The sequence below is a fragment of the Pelmatolapia mariae genome, linkage group LG14 (assembly GCF_036321145.2).
Source record: "Pelmatolapia mariae isolate MD_Pm_ZW linkage group LG14, Pm_UMD_F_2, whole genome shotgun sequence".
In the NCBI taxonomy this organism is placed as follows: Eukaryota; Metazoa; Chordata; class Actinopteri; order Cichliformes; family Cichlidae; genus Pelmatolapia; species Pelmatolapia mariae.
This window is the reverse complement of record NC_086239.1, coordinates 31,511,173-31,531,127: the sequence shown is the minus strand read 5'-3', so window position 1 is coordinate 31,531,127 and position 19,955 is coordinate 31,511,173. Positions and strand designations below refer to the sequence as shown.

General features: G+C 39.3%; 1 protein-coding gene across 1 annotated transcript in view; it reads right to left on the bottom strand.

The window, feature by feature from the left end:
• The window catches only part of frem2b (FRAS1 related extracellular matrix 2b), a 52,199-nt gene that overhangs the window by 13,536 nt on the left and 18,708 nt on the right, over nt 1-19,955 (bottom strand). Inside the window, exons 3-6 of the mRNA XM_063492960.1 lie at nt 15,365-15,511; nt 11,788-12,018; nt 9,685-9,810; nt 8,909-9,160 (exon numbers count right to left, since the gene is read on the bottom strand). Of these exons, the coding sequence (XP_063349030.1) occupies nt 8,909-9,160; nt 9,685-9,810; nt 11,788-12,018; nt 15,365-15,511 (756 nt within the window). The remainder of the gene's footprint in view (nt 1-8,908; nt 9,161-9,684; nt 9,811-11,787; nt 12,019-15,364; nt 15,512-19,955) is intronic.

Here is a 19,955-nt window from a genome sequence, read left to right as displayed (position 1 = left end):
ATACTGATAATGACATGAATGAACCAAAAGTTTTACATTTGGATTCCATAAGACCTTTTGCCACTGATTTTCAACCCAGTTTTTGTTTAACCTCCTAGGACCTGGCGTCCACATATGTGGACATGACATTTTGGGTTGTCTAGACCAAAATACTAATTTTTGCTTTACAAGGGCCTGATATCCACTTACGAGGACATTATACTGCCACTCTTCTATCAAAATTTTAAACAAATATCCTTATATGTGGCTCTCATTTTTCTTAAAAACAAAAATCAGGTAAAAAAATTCCCCCATTTGTCCAGTTTGCTCACTGTTTTTAAGGACACACTGCACAGCATGTCAAGACATGCAATGTTTTCAGCTAATCGCTCTTTGGAAATCATCTTGTTGGTGCACAAATAATAGTTTGTTGCTGTCAAATGCCTGTGCAGACTGTTTTTGCAAAAAGGTGCTAGTAACAAAGTACCTAAAAATACATTTTAGCAATGTAAATTGTTTCCTTGCCAAGCTGTCTATTATGTGTAGATACAACACTGGCACATCCCTGGAGTTAGTTGCCTTTTTTCTGTTTGAATGCAACCTCCATGTACGGACAGTGCAAAAATATCTGTATCCAAACAAAAGTGCATTGTCTGCCCTGCAGCTCTGGCCTATTAGATTACTACCTGGGAAGTCCACCTGAGAAACTACTTTATCAGTGGTCTCCAAGTGGAGATAGAAGCAGAGATTAAGAAAAGCTGTGTTTTCTAGGAAGAGGAGGTGGTTTAACAAACAAAAAAACATTCCTCTGAAAATTGTCAGGTCCAAGGACTGGACTGAAAATGAGTGAAAAAGCAGCCAATGCAATTTAAAAGAGCTTCAGAACTATTGATGAAGACCACTTTAAAAGATTCACAAAAGTCTGGTTCCTTGGAAGCAAAATATAAAGGAATGAGAAGTGGCTCAAGATTTTTGCACAGTACTGTAGTTAATATCACTAATGAGAGCCACAACTGAGCAGTAAAAACCTTGGGCTTTCGAAAGCTACTGTGACCAAATAATGAATAAATTAAGTGAATGGCAGTGGCCATGGGCAGAGTTGTGGTTTCCATGACTATACACCTACAAAAAGGTACTTAGCTGTTTCTCATCACACAGTATGGGGCAAAACTGAATATGTGGAACGGAGTGAAAAATGCAATGAAAAAAAAAAAACCTAAACAAATCCACGCTGTTATGCATTATGATTATGTTATCTAGTGAAACCAAAACACAAGACCAAGGAAACAGAGAATTAGTGACAGAGATTAACTGTCAATAGTGCTGCCAGGCTCAATTACGGATCAGGGAAAAGTGTTTATTATTTTTCACCACATTATACTTCTAAGTAATCTGACTCTTAGAAGATCTTGAATATTTTGATGCAGTCTGCCTTGGCAGCAACAGCTCGATATTAGCAAGAAAAGACAAGTTCAAAAAAGGAACGGGTCTTTTAAGCAAAGCCTGGGGTTTCATGGTTCTTAGAGAAACCATCTCTGCGATTGAAGTAATATTATTCCTAAGTGTAAGCAAAGGACATACGACTTTTATGCTTTAATCTGTTCTGAGAGCATGGCCAAGACAAAGAGTGGTGCATCAAGAGTCTTGCAGCTGCCAGAATTTCTACCCACAGAGAGAACAAACAAAGATGGTTTTGGCTGCCTGCAGTGGGACCCCAACTGGAAGAGTAATCAGATCTACTAACCTGAGGTTAGCAGCCAGCAACTCAGGCCCTGTTGTACTAGCCCAGTAATCAGATAAGGTTTGTGCAGCAAACAAACACTGAGCTTCAAAGAACTATGACTCATTAAATGAAAGGTAAGCCACCGTATCCTTGATTCACGAGCAGTAGCCTCCTATACCTCAAAGCACATCTAAGATTACATGGATGTTAGTGGTGATGATGCACATTTAGACCTATTTGTATTATGCAAAATCATGTAAACTGTTGAAATCCCATATCTTTGTAAACAGAGGAACAAACTTTAAATGTGGAATAAAAGGAAAAAGCCACAGGGCTTCTTCTTTTGAAATTAAACATAAAAATGTAGATCAGAAGTAAGAGGCCCTTTGATTTAATCATTGGGCTCGTCCCATTATTGTGTAATATGCCGGAAACATAATAGCAAACAAAGAAATATCCTTACTGTTGCATATGAGTGAACATAGTATAAAAGAAGAGGCACAAGGAGAGACACAGACATCCCTAAGGAGACTGTTGCGCTCCCACTGACTGCTTGATTTCACTTGAACTTTGCATGACATTCCCACAGCGTTAAGTGGCTTGTCTAATGGTGAGATTCAATTGAGCCCTGGCAAATGCACTTCTGCCCACTGTGTGCTAGACAAATCTCTCTGCAGCAGAAAATGCATACAAAATCAGCTCCATATTCAATACAGGAAAATCAACAACTTTAACAACGGCTGACAGCAACGCACGCTTGAAAATTCAAAGCAAGGTCTAGATTGAGCCTCTTAAGGCCGACGACTGAAGTCAGCACTTCTCTGCTTAAGTGCTTTAAGACATCTGTTTATATCAGAACGAACGGGAATCCAGGTGAGACATAATGACAGGGTTTGAGAGGTCTTCCTCAATTCATCCCCATCCAGGATGTACAGCACACGCACTGAACCCGCCCATCTTTCAAACAGGTCATAATCATACCTTCAGAACCAGTGCGAAATTTACAGGCCAAGTGACACGAGATGATAAACACACCAGTCAAGTCTTGCTGTACAAGCATTCTCATGTCTTTCACTCCCAACCACCAAAATATTTTCCCGGATGCAAAGTCAATATCAAACAGCAATTACCGCTGCAAGAAAGGACAAGTTTCTCCGAACCATCACAGGAAAAGCCAGAGTGGAGTCTGTAAGGATGTGGCCGTTTATGCGCAGATGGTCTACTGCTGGGAAAATAGCAGGTATTCTATGGTTTGCAGATGTTCCTGTTACTGCAGAATACCCAGACAGCTTGAAAACCTTAATCCCTTTCAGTGCTAATAATCTACAAGATTTAAATGTGTCCAGGAAAAGTTGTAATCATATATATTTATTGTAATTTATTGCTACAATCTATCTTACTGTTTAAGATATGTGGTTTCCAACCAGAATATACATTTATTTTACTAATTAGCACACTTTCACCCACAGAGAGCGAGTAAGAGTAAGAGAAAACCACCAGACTAACATAGAAATATGTAAAATTGTAAAACTCCAGAGACCACCTGGGGAGACTTTAAGTGATGGATCAGTCAAATTTCCTTCAAAAACAGGAATATCAGTTTCTGTGCCGTCTCAGAGTCTGGCGGTATTCCCTTACTTTTATTCCCTCTCTGTGGGTGAAGGTGTGCTAATTAGTAAAATGAATATTTTGGTTGGAAAGAAAACATGTCTTCTCTCAGTGCCACAGGTCTTTAACAATAAGCTGACGTTTAACAATAAGCTCAGAGCCGAAAGGGATTTTTCCAGTTTTTTATGACAGGGCAGTAGCTCTGTAGTGTGTATTTCTTTGCATCAGTGTGTATTTCTGTTGATGAGAAGAGAACAGAAAAGGATTGTGAAACGCTTTGCATTTAGATCTCAGTATAAGTAACAGAAACCACCTGAACCTTCCTGAGCATATGCAGGCACCGTTTCATGTTAATTACCACGCTGCCTTTTAAATTTCTATAGAGCTTGTCAGTTTGTAGCTTCTCTTGTTGTTTACCATTTCCTTCATTGTTACGTTCTGCTGTCTTCTCTTGGCTTCAGTTTGCTAGTACAGTCTGTCCTCACTTGTTATTAGGACATTTTGGCTTCTGTTTAGCTTTTTAATTTGCTGCTCCTCAGTATCTGTTTCATTTTTATGAGTGATTTTTGTTGTTGTATTTCCACCTGTAGCCTGACAGTTTAATTGTTTCTGAAAGGGAGCCCGATGCCATTTGCACAGTACATGCATAGTATATACATTGAATATGTGTTTCTGTGTCATCTCTGGATCCGTGCTAATTAGTAAAATGAATTTTTTGGTCGGAAAGAAAACTCGTCTTCTCTCTGTACCACAGGTCTTTAAACCTGGTTATTACTGCAGTAAACTTCACCTCATTTAGGCATAAAAGCTGTAGACATAATCAATTTAGAATTCCAGAAACTGTCAGATTAATATCAGACTACTGGCAGACAATAGCAACTCCACCTTCTACAGCACGTGTGGTTTTTTGCACATGCCACCGCAGTAGGTGGCCAGGATTGTGTTTGCACAGAGCAGGGAGTGCATATATTGGTGCGTGCTTCATATTTCACTGCAGCACTATAGCTTGCCAGCTTGGAAAGAAGACAGCTGCTTTTTTCCCCTCCTTTTTTTCTCTTCAGTTCTTTCTTTCTATTTTTTTCTTTCTTTCTTTTTTTCTTTTTGCAAATATCAGTAGTATATGTTTAATAACTGTCTGACCCCACAAGCTGGAAAACCTACTCAGAGCCCTCCTGGGAAGTCCCTGCGCGGACCTCTCACAGGCAGGGGCAGGTGCTTAGCCAGGATCTGACTCCTACCTCCCTCCTATAGCACCCGCTTGACAGGCATTCCTACAAGAGGGATAACAAAGAAGGATGCGATGCCCCCATTTGCCTCAAGCTCTTATATACTGAGGCAAAGTTACAAAGGGAACCTGGATTGCATACTTGAATTTAACACCTAGCTAGAAAAGCTAAATTTGAAGTGGAACTGAATCTCCCGCCACCTCTCTGCTCTTTCAGATATTTCATTGGTCTTGTTCTGCTTGACTCAGAGCTACTTACCATTTACTTCTCCATCAATATTAAAGGCATTTCATAATCACCTCCTTCAGGCAGAAGTGAAAGGTCGACATGACCTTATTTCTCCCTGCTCTTCACGTTCCATTTATACAGTGGTTGCCAGTAACATTAGGTACCTAATCCTGAAATTATACTCGCTGTGCCTACTTTACACGTATTATGTGCATAAGCACCTTTTGTGTGTAGTTGCATGTACAGGTGGTTGATCTGATGTCAGGTAATGGTGTCATTATAATAAGGTGCAAACCTGTCAGACAGCAGCTCCAGGCATTGTTTCGCTCCATGTGGCACTAAAAGATTCCACAGTAAGAACCAGATCTTAAGAATAACAGCAAAAATGAACACAAAGGAACTTTCTTCAAAAGCGCGCTGTATACTGTACTCCATACAATTATGTTGTATAGGAGCACTACTGTGAGTTCATTGCTTTCTGACAACTGATATGCATAAGAATATTTTGACTGTCACAAGCCAGAGGCAAAGAGAACATGACAACAGATAGAGCGCAGACTGTTAATTCTGGTTGTCAGTCTGAGTCTAGTTAATCCTATGATGCCTTGAGCATCCTTTTCTCCTTTTCTCTGTTTGATAATACACTGAGGACTTATAATGTAGGCAAAGGCAAGTGTCAAATTAGCACAGTGACTATTTTTTAGCATATTTTATAATGAGACCTCTTTTGGTGATACGAGAAAGGATTACTTAGGCAAGAGATGAGTTTGTAACACCTAAGATAACACACGCAAGATGGATAAATTCAAAGCAGGAATTTGCCTTTCACAGCTTTCAGTAATGCACCAGCACAAACATGTTATTCATCAGTTATAAGAAGCTGTGCAGCACTAGAGGACTTTGGTCTTTAGAGATCGCTTCTAAAGCAAACTAAGTTTTCTTATCTTATCCTGTGTGATACCTGTTACAATCCAATTGCTTCATTTGCCACACAACCTGTTTTTTTATTTAAAAGACAAGCAACAGCATTATGAGACTTTTTCAGACAGTCAGTAAAAGACAGATATATTCTTTCTTGATCTCCAATCGGTAGACTCTCTGGTGGTTGTTAAGACATGTATGTCTCATACTGTTAGAGTCAAAGACGTCCACGAAGACTGTGACAATGTAATTCAATAGCTGCAGTGAAAGAATATCCCTTTGTGAAGCAGGATGACTGCTGTGAGGACTAACTGTTGTACATACAGTTAAAAATTTCTACCTCACAGCAGCTGTTTTGGCAGTCTCGATTCAGTACCCACAAGCAGTAGAGGTCAAAATGCCTAGTGCTCACTCTCAGGTTACACCGCACACTGCTACAGTATAAAAACTTTCTAATTTAGTAACTTCCTCCATCCTCAAGGAGGTCAAAGAAACACACTTGAAGCGTGGCTGCCTCAGGTACCCTGGGAACTGAATGGGCGAAAAAGTCTTTGACACAGATTGAGGCTTTAAACTGAATTGAAAACTGCTGCTGGAGTCACCGTGACACAGGTTCGTGCACTTGTTGGCAGTGATTTTTGGCCACGATCTAAAACAAAAACTACTACTTTTTTATTGTCGGGAAATGGAACACTGAATATTTCTGTGCTGCTAAACATTTGAGGTCACAGGCAATGTTCCCTCTAATTTTTTATGTGTCTGAGCGAACACACAAACTCCCTGAGCGATCCCTTGTACCACTGTGAGCGACATCAGACGTGTACACTGTGGTCACGCCAGCATCGAATCCATCCAAGTTAAATAGTTTATTAAAATCAAATCAAATTACAGCAGTTACATTTATGTTAGACTACCTTTAATTAACTGCTTTAGCCCATTTACAATGAAAATGTAAAAAAAATCTAGTCATTGACCTGTGTAGTATGTTAACACTATTGGAAGTAAAAATAACTTGAACTCCAATTTCGAAAACACAACTTTCTTTTTTTTCTTTTTTTTTATAAAGCTCTGACTTGTATTATGAGTATGAGTCTGTGGTCTGGGAGAGAGTCCTGTAACTCTCTGTCTGCAAAATACAGTATATAATGACCAATGCTGGGCAATTAATTATATAGTTACTTCTTCAAAAAAGTAACTGAGTTATGCAAACAACGTTTTTTGCAGCTATTTTTTTAAATGCAGCCAATGCATTTTTAAATAAACATTTCAAACTATTTACAGAACAATCAGCTGTTCTGCATCAAATCTGATGCCACACAAATTATTTGTGCCACTCCAAAAAATAATTTCTGTCCACTATGAGATAAAGGAGAACAACAGCCTGATACCTGCAGGCCTGACAACAGGAGATGTATCACTCCTGTAACACCTGTAACATTCAGCAGTCGCCTCATTGTTCTGACAAACACAACTAAACTATTGACTACACTACACACTAACTACACAAGGTTTGCGCTAAACGTCTCAAATCTCTCACATCTCAAAACACCGCCGTCACTCCTAAAACTTCCCCCCGTTTCTTAACAACTAGATGCCACGTTGCCATATCATTTTTTGATTGGTCGACATGGTACTTTTTTGGACGAATAGGAAAGGGGAGGCGGGGGGTTTTGTTTTTGCTGACAGGCGGAGAGTGCTTTCGAGCTTTTTTTCTTATAAAACGCTGTTTTTACCGTTTCTTCCCGCAGTAAATATAAACAACGATAGTATTCAGGAAGAAAACCAAACATTGCATTTTTTTTATATTACAACTCTGGTTTTACGTGGCCTATCAACACAATTTAAAAACTGGTATGAAGTCCACACTTTTCCCGTCAATTGTTCCGTCTGTCCTGCTCACATCTCCAATGGTTGTACACGTTGTCATTTACGTGGCTTCACTCCACATCAGCCACGCTGCTTTGCTAGCTAAAACACCGGTGTCGGCACATAAGGACGCTGTCATAGCCTGTCAACCACGTTGATTAGCTGCGTATATATGAATGTGAATCGTATTATTGGCTGGACTATGGGATAAGGTGGCATCGTTCTAATCCCATATGGGAGCAGCCAGTCACTTACTGACTCACACTGCAAAACAGAATTGTTAAAGTATTAATTTTAATTTCAATTCAGGTACTGTCAGTTTTTTTTTTGTGCGCAACGCAGATTTTCTGTGCGCAGAGACTGTGCCAGCAGTGCGCAATTGCGCACGTGCGCAGCTTAGAGGGAACATTGGCAGGTAATATTATTTCAGAAGCTGTCATACTAAAGCCAGCAGCATGAATGACAGGACTCTTATCAAACATAAAACATACGGGTTTGAACGCATTTGAGGTTTCACTAATGGGAAATGAAAGTAACTAAAATGAGTAGTAAAAAAATCTCAGTGAAGCTATCTAACTTTAGCCACACACAAAATAAAGGTCATTTCTCAATGGTTGGCTAAGAGTTTTCTGACTATTAGAATTCTAAATTGAATGTTACATCACATTTGCAATTACATGGCTTCAGATAAATTTTCATTCAAGGGAAGACCCTTCTGCAAATGTGCAGCTTTTTTTTCAGCTGCGGTGTTGCCTGCTTGGCATCATAGAGTCTTGAATTCACAGCAGTGCTTGTGGAGATTGTAGAGCGATAGAGAACTGTGGATAAGGCCGTCAGGTGTTGGGGAACAAAGAGGCGTCAGGAAGATATGGGAGACTATCAGACCTCCAGTCTGAGCCTGCAGATATGAGATAAAGGCTTTGCCTTCAGGAAGAAGGATCGCACACTCAAATGCTTTCTCTATGAGACACTGGCAGACAAGCACAAACACATACAGGGAAAAAAAAAAAATCAAACACACGTTCACATCTATACCAGCATGTTTGCAACCTGCTTATCTGTTTGAATTTATCTTTTGGAATCAGTTTATGCAGTGAAAATTTGCATTTACAAATATTTTTTTTTAAATTAAAGTCCACAAGTAAAAAACACACTGCAGATACAATGAAACTTAGTTAAGGAACAAATTCATGCTGACATTTTTTTAGGCTTTAATTAGACGTGAAAAAGTGAAGATGAAAAACAGGCAGAAATTGCCTTAAAGCGATTCTGCAGTCAAATTTCTTAACCTGCACTGACTATTTGAGACTGGATTGCATTCAATTGCATACTTACGACCAGTGTAATGTAATCTTACCATCATCCATATCAGGAATTATTGTGATTCTCGCCGTGGGAAACTCGGAGCCCAGACGGCCCCCCATGGGCATGCTGAGGGTGACATTGAAGCTCTCCTCGTCTTCGTACAGGGAGTCGTCGATGATGACAATGCGGCAGGATTTTTCTATCTCTCCCTTGTCAAAGCGCAGGATGCTGTGATGGTCCTCAGGCCTGGAGATGTAATCAGAGTAGGACAGCACGGTGGTGGGGATGGTGCCTGTTGCAGAAACTGAGCAGGCAGAAAACAGAATTACAGGAAGAAAAATGACACAACAGTGTACTTTTCGTCACATTAAAGATAATTATTTATGTATGATTTTCATGAACAATGAACCTAAGTTCAAACTAAGCTATAACAGAAGGCAGTGCCTTTCGACTTAATGTCACTGTTTAATGAAAACTTTTAATGCAACATTGATCTTCATCAAGTCAAGTCAGTGATTAAAAGCAGATCAGCATATGGCCTTTATTTTTCCTCTAATGCATTAAGTATCACATTGCACCCACTTTTGATGTGCAAGGAGGAAAGTCATTAGCACTCCAGATGTATTATCAATATGACAGCCTTCATCTTCTCCTTTAAAGATGCCATTTATAGATATTCAGCCTCAGCCTAAATTAGATTTCACCGAGAAGAGGTGATCAGACTGAGTACTGAGAACAGGGATCCATCTGATGTGGAGGACAGCACTAACTCACTCGAGAAATGACACAATTTATCACAAACATTTCAACACAAAGTTATTGTGTTACCTTGCTGGGTGTAACATATGACCATGAGCTCCTGGCTGACATCCCCGCTTCTGCGTACAGGGATAAGCAGCTCACCTATGTCTTCCTCTATGTTGTACACGGCGGAGGGTATAAACACTGTTGACTCTGTGCGTGAAAAAAAAAATCATCAATAAAGATATTAGATCATTACTCTGACACGGTGTTTTGTTCTGATTTAAGCTAAGTAGCGTCAGAATTGATGTGAGGAAATCTCTTATGTATGATCTAAGCATAATAAGAATAATCTGAAGTGAAATAAAAATGCACTTCCACTGGCGATAATGAAAGGGGAAACGCTTCAGAATATCAAAGTATGGTTTTGATTATTTGCATCAAAACCCTTCATTAGACAGACGTGTGCGCTGGGACCAACAACAGCTTTCATTACAGCTCTGCTGATGGTGCTTCCATCATGTTTTATCAGACACTATTTGTTGTTTATCCGCAGTAAATATCTCACCTATAATTGGCTTCTGCAGCATAATAAACAAACAGTTCTGTTTATTGACCTGGTAACTGATGCAGATGAATATGGAATTTGTTATGTGAAGAATTAAGCTGTTTAGAAAATAATAAGCCTGCATAAATTGGCTAGAAGACGTGAAAGTATAACCTTTTGTTTTCCTTTAAAGTTTTACGGGCATCTCTCTATCTATTTCTCTCCATCTCTTAGCCATGTGTGACATTTAGCGAGGTAATGAGTTTTTATCATTTCGGCCATGAAATCCACTGACAAATGGTTTGTATTCTTCTCAGTAAGTGTCATGTTTGGCCACATTAAAAAGCTATTAGAACTTGAGCTGTCCTTTCCCTTCCTATGCAAACAATTGCATTGGATTATGCGGTTGCTCTTCACCTCTCGTCCCTAAGACTCCACTCTGAGCTATTTTAGTCAGTATGGTCTGAAATTATTTATTTTTCACCGATACAAGTGATTCAATCGGTGCCCTTGGGCTATAAAATTTTTCTGCTCTCAGTTAAAAGAAACATGAAATATGGTTTTATAAGCCCTCAGAGTAAATTTGACCTTGAGAGGTTAAAACACATATTAAAACTTTAGAAACCATGAACAGTGTAATGATATGATAATTGACATGGGCGTATGAAGACGAAGAAGATGTCTGTGCAAGGCATGAAGATACAAAAATAGAACTGCAGATAGATAGCTGTCAGTTTTTTGGAGGGTTTCTTCTTGGTTTTGTTTTTTTTTTTTTTGCTTTTTTTTGGATTGCCCTCCAGAGACACGAGTTTTGCAAAACAAGCTTCACCTAAACACGATCATTAGCTTACACTGTTGACAGCAAATGCTTTGCTTTCACTAGCTGAAGCCCTATGGGATGAGGAGAAACATTATCCATATTTATATCCACATTTGTATCATGCAGTTCTCCGTGTCATCTCTGTTACTGACAAGCTGTTTTAAGAAACAGCTGTTCAGTTCTTTAGGCAGTGCCTCGCTCATATTTACAGTACGATAACTTCACATTCAGGTCAGTGCGGCCATCTCTATTTCATATCCCTCTGACACTATGTTACATCTCTAGTGAAAAGAATATACTTTTCTACTTTTTATTGTCTGCCAATCTTCATTTTTGATTCAAGATAGAGTTAGTTCATCTATAATTTCAGTGTACTTGAGATTAAATGCTACATTTAAAATGCTCTGATGTCTTTTTCCAGACCTTAAATTTCCCAAATTAATCCCCTAAACATAAGCATAGCTTAGAGTTGTGTTGTCAACTTTAACCACTTTTGTGCAGTTTTAGTTTACCTAGTTATCCTGTAAATGCATTATCTCGCTCTCTTTTTATTTGTTTTGAAATTCCTTTTTCATGTTCCAACCTGCAGAGGAAGGGCGCGTATTATTATGCGTTGCTATGTGGCCAACTAGTTTATCATGGGCGTGATCAACACAACCATGACAACCACGACATTATTTTTTCTCTGCAAAAATGACAGATCAGTGTTAATGTTCAGACACGTGATATCAAACACTCAGTTATATCAAACATTAATGAAAAATGTTCACCCCCAAAAAAAAGAAGGAAAGGAAGAATCTTTGGAAGTAAAATCAATACTGACCATCATCGGGGTCCAGGATCTCTACAGTAGCAACCTCTGGGAATTCAAGGGCTGCCATCACCGGCTCAGACAAAACAATCTGAAATGTCTCGGACACTTCGTACTCCCCGTCTGACAGGATCCTGACCTTCCAGGTGGCTCTGGTCTGGCCTGGGTTAAACTGCACCTGTTTTTGAGATTTTCCCCGGAAATCTTTGTCCTTTTCTGCAGTGCCATCCTTTGTGCCAATACCTTAGAAAGGGCATTACAAAGTTATTGTTAATTAACATTTGAAAATTCTGTAAAAATGACCTCACCATCTGCCGGCTTTTGTGTTTAATTTTAACATTTGGCTTTGTTTGCTGCATGCCCATTTACAAATGTAAATATTTATGTGATTATGAATAGCTATATAAAAGCTGAAAAACCAAACAAACATACAATTAAACTGCTTTTCACCTCCCATAACACCTGGAAAATCTCACACCCCAGTTGGTCTAACACAACAATATCTGTCCATCTCCAGGGTGCAGTTTCCCGCCACCATTCTTTGAGATGATCATGGTGGAAATAAACACCATTATCCCTCATGTCAGCCCAGCCTCAGCAGAAGTGGTTGGAGGCTGACTTGCACTGTCTGACCTTCAGCATGTGAGCTGTTTGATGGAGCTTACAGTCACTACTGCTGTGACACTGGCTGGATGCCTGTTGAGCAGGAGCGCTGAAGCTGGTGAAATGTCACACAGCCTTTCCATTGTGTTTGCTAACTGACCACACAACACACAGCAGGGTTCTGGCAATAAATGAAAAAAAAAACCCCTAAATAAAACAAGGAAGTCCTGCGAGCTGCTGTAAATGCAGAAAACCATAATATCACTGGAAAGTGAACCTTTAGGATTACAGGATTTTTTTCAAAATACTGTTTGTTTATAGCTAAGGAACTGAGCAAGATAGAATTAGGAAAAATACAATTTCATGTAGTGTTTTTAAATGAAAATAATAAAGTAAAATGAGTGGATACAATGAAAAGAAAAGGTTTAGTGGATCCTGAAATATCGTCAGCCTTCAAAGAGTATGAAAAGAGACACAATGATGTACTGTTAAGTCAATCTCCTTCAAGCTGGATTGGTTGGTCCCATTCACAGTGGTCACTCTGAGCCTTCGCAGCAGCTGGGCTCACTGTAGCCTCCTAACTGGTGTGAACTGCACTGTGCACATTGGTTAGAGATGAAGCAGTTCATCCTTTGGGTCCTCAGATCAGTGTTCACTCATGCAGGGTTAGGCAAGATAAAATATGCTGTCTTCACTTGAAGGCACTGACCTAAGATCAGGTGGTATTTTATCACAACACCGAGGCAGAGAGTCTGAGGTGCCACATTGCTCTGGTGGCCTGCTTATGCCAGTTAATCCGAACAGTTTGCTGCTTTTGCTCTGCTATCCCCACCACAGCAGAGGAGGCAGGAAACTATAAATGATCCCTGTAAGAATGACATGAATGCTCTGGGATTTTTTTATGTTTTCCGTTACAAGGAAAGACACTACCTCTCTAAGACAGGATTTTTTGTTGTTATGTGTGTGCCTGGAGGTGGAATAGTGCAGAGATGTTGAAGCACCAGAATAACTGATGAATAAAATAAAAATAGATATTTTTAACCCAAAAATATTAAGTTCTAAATTGAAACCAATGGCAAGTGCTACAGCAAACCTTGTCATGAATGTTACTGTTGAGAGATGTCAATAAGGTTGTCTAAATGTCTGATGAACTTGAGGCTACCTATTTTTCTTTTTCATGGCTAGAAATGAAAAAAAAGAAAATCCATCTAGGACTATTTGATCAGACAAAAGTAGAAGAGAGGATTGCAAATGTAAAGATATGGAAAACAGAGACCATAAAAGCATTTATGATATATATTCAGTAAGAGAAACTATTGCTTTTAGTTCTCGTAATTTTTTCTGGGTATCATAAAAGCACGATGGCAAGCTTTGCCTGTACCTCTCTACGGAGAGGTACATCATCCTCTCCTGTCCATTATCATCCACCTTAATGCTGCAGCAGTAACAAGGAAACTTGTTTTTTAAAACCTTAGCACGCAATACCAATAACACAACAGCAATTTTCAACATAATGCAAGCCTTGTTTTCTTTAGGCAATGAAAACAGTGCATCCAAAGTTCAAAGGAGAACTTCTTTAATTGATAATGGAGTCATTAATAAATCAGCACCAGTGCTCCAGAAAATCAAAGCAAACAACAACTATTTGATTGTTTGCCCAACCTCCTTATAAACAATATTTTACTTTGTTGTTTAAAATCATCCCACAGACAGATCACTATTGGGTTACCACACACACACAATCAGTTTTGCTTCCTTTGTTCTGCATCTTGTCAACGTGAACAGGAAAATTACATTAATTCTTGTTATAAGTTTTAGATTTACTTCTTACTCTAAATCCTTATCTACCACATGAATCGCAGCCAGAGCTTCACTGCATGTTTTCTCCTCCTCCTTTTCTCACTCTACTGCACCTCTCTAATAAGCGCAAAAGGCCATAAAATAACATTACATAACATATACATTTTATGGCATTTAGCTTTATAATATAAAGATATTATATTTTTATTTCACTGAGTCCCTAAGGTAGAGCAGTTATGCCGTGCAGTGTGAGACACTGTAAAGGTCAGTAAAATTTGCATATCCCCTCAGAGATGTTTCATTAGTCTTGGGGCTCTTGAGCGTACAAAGTTGCAGGGACGGTACAGTAAATGATCCTATGGGGTTTGACCTTCAGCATGAGGCCATTTAATTACACCTCATCTTTATGGACAGAATAAATGGCAGCACTAGTGCCAGCAGTAAGACTTCCTGCCACTCATAAATGCTTACAGCAGCTCTTTTTTTTTAAAACAGTGTTAACAGTTATTGCTCGTTTAGTTCTGTACACTAGATTGCCTCGACTAACATTTGGAGTGGCGCCTCTCCATAGGCTTCAGCTGACCTTTCTCATGAGCATGCACAGTCCCTGAGGGAACATCCTCTGCTATTGTGTGACTGGAACATAAATACCGTCCAGAAAAGAGAGGTAAAAGGTCACGACCCGTGTGACCCTATTGGTTATCTAGGCCAGCTTTGCAATTGTCCTGAAATATAACAAAGCGCGTTCGTGTGGGCTTTTGAGTCGGTGAATGCTTGACGATATGGTGGCCTGCGACACTCAAGTAAATAGACTTAAACAAACGGGTGTTGAGAAAGTGAATATCTTCCAACAAGGGCTATATGTTTGCTTCCCTGTGTATTTGAATTTAACTGCAAAACAACTTAACAGACTCTGTGGAATTTGGTGAGTTAATCTTTAGTTAATCCTGGAGCGAAGCAGCAAGCAAATCATCAGCGGTTGACCAAAGAATGCATAAAGTATTTCACAAACATGTAACATGTTCAGCATTTATTCCTTTACTATTTTGAAAATATCCAGAATCAGAAAATGGGGAACATTTTTTGTTAAGATAAGATGAACATATTCAACTCCTCTCATTGCTTTTTGGTAACATTTAAGATGAATTAAGGAAATTTTAAGTGACTTGATGTAAAATCTGCTTACTGATGAATGATGTCTCTCCCAGGTAGCCCCTACGCTTCAGCACCACCTCCAGGAACTTGGCCTCCTCGTTCACCACGTAATGTTGTTTCTCTAAGGAGATCCAAGCCCAGTTCAGACGGAACTGTTGGTTCTTCAGTTTGTTGCCGCCTGTTACAAAAAGAAAAAGTTTATTTTTTCCTTCATAAAGAACTACTTAGAAATCCTAATACAGAAACACAAAAGAAGACGAATTAAAGACCCTAACCAGGACTAAATGGTCCAAAAATGGGCACCTCATTTTGATTCAGAGGTGATACAGAAATTTCAATACCCCCTATTAGGATGGGTTCTTGCATACCCCCAGGTTTTGACTTTGACTGCTAGCCTGCACTCAGTGGGGGGTATGCGGTGTGCACAGCTCTTACGCAAAAGGAAAACAGTTTGTGCCATCTAATTGCTTCATTTCTGATTAAGATAAAAGGTGTCTGTTTCCTGTCTGAACTCGGTTTTTCATCCACGCCTTTTGAAGCTGCACTCAAAGGGCGACGTTATAGTCCTGGAGGGCATGTCTGCAACTATTTGACCGTAAAGACTCAAAGCAGAGCCACATAGACAGGCATCAAACGCAGATACACAAACTCCGGCAGACAAAAATGGGCACACATGCACGCACAGACCCATACAGGAACGCATTTTAATATGGTCATTTCCAGTGCGATGGCTGGGAGTCTAAATAATGAAACACAGGTTAATAAAAAATCCAAATGCATCCACCAGACTGCACAGTTAAATTGTCTGGCTGGTGCTGTAATGGTTGAGGATGGTGAGATGGAGATGCATGAGCCACAGAACATTTGGCAGTTCAGAAAGTAGTGAAATAAAAGTGAAATTGTCAGGAGGGTGCCGGGACATTGTTCAGAGATTTTAAAGTGCTGCCTTTGCAGATGTTAGGCACAACTGAGAGTCTCAACTCCTCCCCATTCTTGTCGGTACAGCCAGTAAATCTGTCACGTCCAGCAGACCACTCTGCTGTGTCCATTTCCTTCCTAACTGTGAAGGGTAAAACCTATACACATTCACCCTGGGTGTTTTATTATGTGTGAGGGTGCATGCATTATTAGGTTCGGTGACTCTGTGCATGCTCGAGTGGGTGCGCGCACATATTAAATATTCTCTGCACCTGTTACTTTGGGTGTTATTGTACATGTTTCCTCGCACTGAGCAACACCAGGCCTTTAATACCCATGTGTTAAATACCCATTTGACAATATGGGGCATTAACTGCTTGAAAGTATAAAAAGTCAGTGTGATGCATGAGGACAAGTAGCAAAAAATATTTCTTTTTCCCTCATCTCATAGAAAACTCTTTGTATTATTTATGTCATTAAAATATAATGAACACACTGATTTACTTTGATGTTTTCAACCAGACAGGGTGTTTAAAGTTAAGAAGATTAAGAATGCAGTAAAATCCGAAAGAAGACAGAAGACAAAACAAGACAGATGCTGAGGTTCCTTAAAATTACAGATCCAGATGGAAAGGACTGAACTGTGAACCTTGAGTAGAAAGCAGATTTTCTCTGCCCATAACAGAGTATTTATTTCTCTGTTTGACAACAGGCATATCTATTTGACACACAGCTTCAAAGCACGGCTGTTTCTCACCTCATTCTGATTCAGAATCACGTTTTAAAAGTTTATACTTTCAAATACTGTGGATTTCCCTCTGTGTTTAAATTATGCTTAAATATGAAAATTGTAGCTATCTAATATTGATCAAAAGGTCTATCTGGCAGTGTAATAACATTTAATCATTTTTTAATGCTAGCATTCACTTGTTTGTCTGCTCAGGCACCATGTCACTGTGGAACACCTCGCTTTTCTGTTTTAGCCACCGGTGCTGATGGCGAGATCAAGTAGCTCACAAGGTAAGTGCAAAACATTTGCACCACATTATGACAAAATTTCCATCACTGATCTCAAGACACAAATGACAATTCCAGAGTGAAAAGCTGTTTGGGAAGTCAATGTGGCGTTAAATTTGAACTAATAAAATCAAGCTGTTCAGCTCTGTTATGCTTCTCAGTACACTAGCAGTACAAAAAACAACATCATTTAATATATAAAATTCTGTGTGCAGAGAAAACATGCTTTTAAAGAAAAATATTGCTGGCAAAATACATCAAATATTACATGTGTAACACATAACTTCTATTAAGTGACAATACAACATCCTATGGGAACCTGACACACATTCTTGAGGTCTACCACAGTGTAGGCTTTCTGCTTCCTGTGTGTTCCACATTATTCTTCTGGAGACAGGTGACCTATGTATGACAGGGCCTCCCTACACTATTTGGATTAAAGCCAGCAGCATGTCACTCATGCCACCAATAAACACTGTGTGTGTGATCTCTGAGCTGTGGCGCCTGTGCTCCACGGAAGCAATGGAAGCAGAGGTTTTGGCTATTCTTCTGCTACCACTTGTTTACCTGAACCTTACATTAGATAGAGTCTATGTAGGTATAGAAAATGAAGGCAACAGATTATTTGCACACTAAAATATTCCGATAGAGAGTGGGACAGAATATAGTCAGATGCACACCAATTCATGTTCTGTTTTGCATAAGTATTCACATGACACTCAAAAAAGTGCCTACGCAACAAACCGAGCCTCAAGGAGGATTTTCTTCCCTTTTTTTTCAGGATCACTCACATTAAACACCTGTTCACCTTCAGCGTTATTCACAAACATGAACAAGCTCTATTAATTATTCACATTCCCTATCCATAAGAGACCAAGGACGACACAGCACTGACCCGCACTTTCAAACATCAGAAGAAAAATATTTATGTTCACAGTTTATACCAGAGTATATTATAGGTAGAGTCCCAGAATGACATTAGAAAATGTTAAGTTTAGCGTTCCTCAAGGTCTTGTTAAGCTTTAGTATGGGCTTCAGGGAGTGGAGGTGCTCATTTCCAGAAGACCACTTCACTCCCCTAGATTTCTTTCTAATTAAGATAAGCAGGGGTTGGACTAATTCCACTTCAAAGAGGCCCAAAGGAAAACATCCAAGTTAATCTTTAACTAGGTCTCACAGTAGTGAGACAGAATTTAGTGAATATCTGTATCACTTATGTTTGGGTCTGCTCTGCAGTGCTAGTCTTAGATTTAATATTAGACCATATTTCCACATCATCCTTATTTTTTCTGGATAATCTTAATGAATTCACTAGATTGACAAACTGCCTTTGTTCTGTCTTTGTTAGTTTCACACTATGCCTTTAAGCGCTGGCAGTGGATGTCACTCTAAATATTAGAGATAACTGTCAGACTCTGCAAACAAGCACTTAACTACAGCCAACCTCATACATGAACCATCTGACAAACCCTCTTGCACAGTTCATGTAGCTGCTGTCCGTTCACATAGTGGATGCATGATGAAGGACAGAAGCCTTTTGAGTGGGGCCAAAGAATGTGAGAGGCTGCACTGTGCCAACTTACAAAATGGTCTCCTCCCTGCATACATGTTGCAGTCAGCCCTTATTTGGTCACCGTCAAGCACTGCAGGCCACGGTGCCCCATGGACCCTTGTCTGTGCATTCAGCCAGGCAGACAGATAGGCGGCTCTTTGCCCACAGAGTTGCACTGCACTGATTATGAAGGATAAACTGGGACTAACTGATGAATCCTTTTAGACTCAAAAGACAAAATGTATCTAAAAATACATGTACTCTAAATTCACTGTCATGTAATGGAATAGACTGGCATTTATACAGTGCTTTTGAGGTGTTGCTGAGCAATTTACACTATAAGCCACATTCACCTTTTCACTCATATTCATAAGGCATTTTATTCTGCGTATTTAAGCACTAGCTGTGTCTATCTTACATGCACGTGGCTCATTTATAATCTAAGATGCAGATTTTGGAAGAAGAAGCCAAAGGACCTGAGAGAACTCCAAAAGGGACATGAGGAACATGAAATGTCAACACAGACAGTCTGTGCTAATCACTCCTCCTTCTCTTTCATTCTGCACATTTCAGCACTGCAATGTTAATAAAAATATAGCTTGATAACTAATTGTGCACCAAACCTGCAAAGTAATTTAAGTATTTTTGGTTTGTTGTGTGTTTCAAAGCTTTCGAGTGCAATTAGACCCCACTACATGAAAAAGCCACAGGAGCTTTTCAATTTATTTATTTATTTTTAATTTATTAATAAATGTATGAAATAACTTGTGAAGTATAACTTCACAGCTCTGTACAGCTATCAGAGACTGAAGGCAGAGCATGTTTAAGTGCAGAATAACATTTTATTTGACTTTTATGCATTTATATGTTGGAGAAAAGCCAAGAAATAAATATTTATGGTATGAGTTAAAATTTATTTCATATGCAGATGTTTCCAACTACAAATTCTGCTTCAGTGTTGCACAGATAATGTTTTTCTACACTTCATTTGTTTGCGCTGGTGTGGATATTAAAATGATGTTTCCACACCTGCAGTGCGAGGCGTAAAGTCTCCTGAAGCAATTTGCTAAACCAAATTCATTCATACAATTAATCAGCGCCTCTAAAACATTATCATGCAGTCCTATTTTTCTTA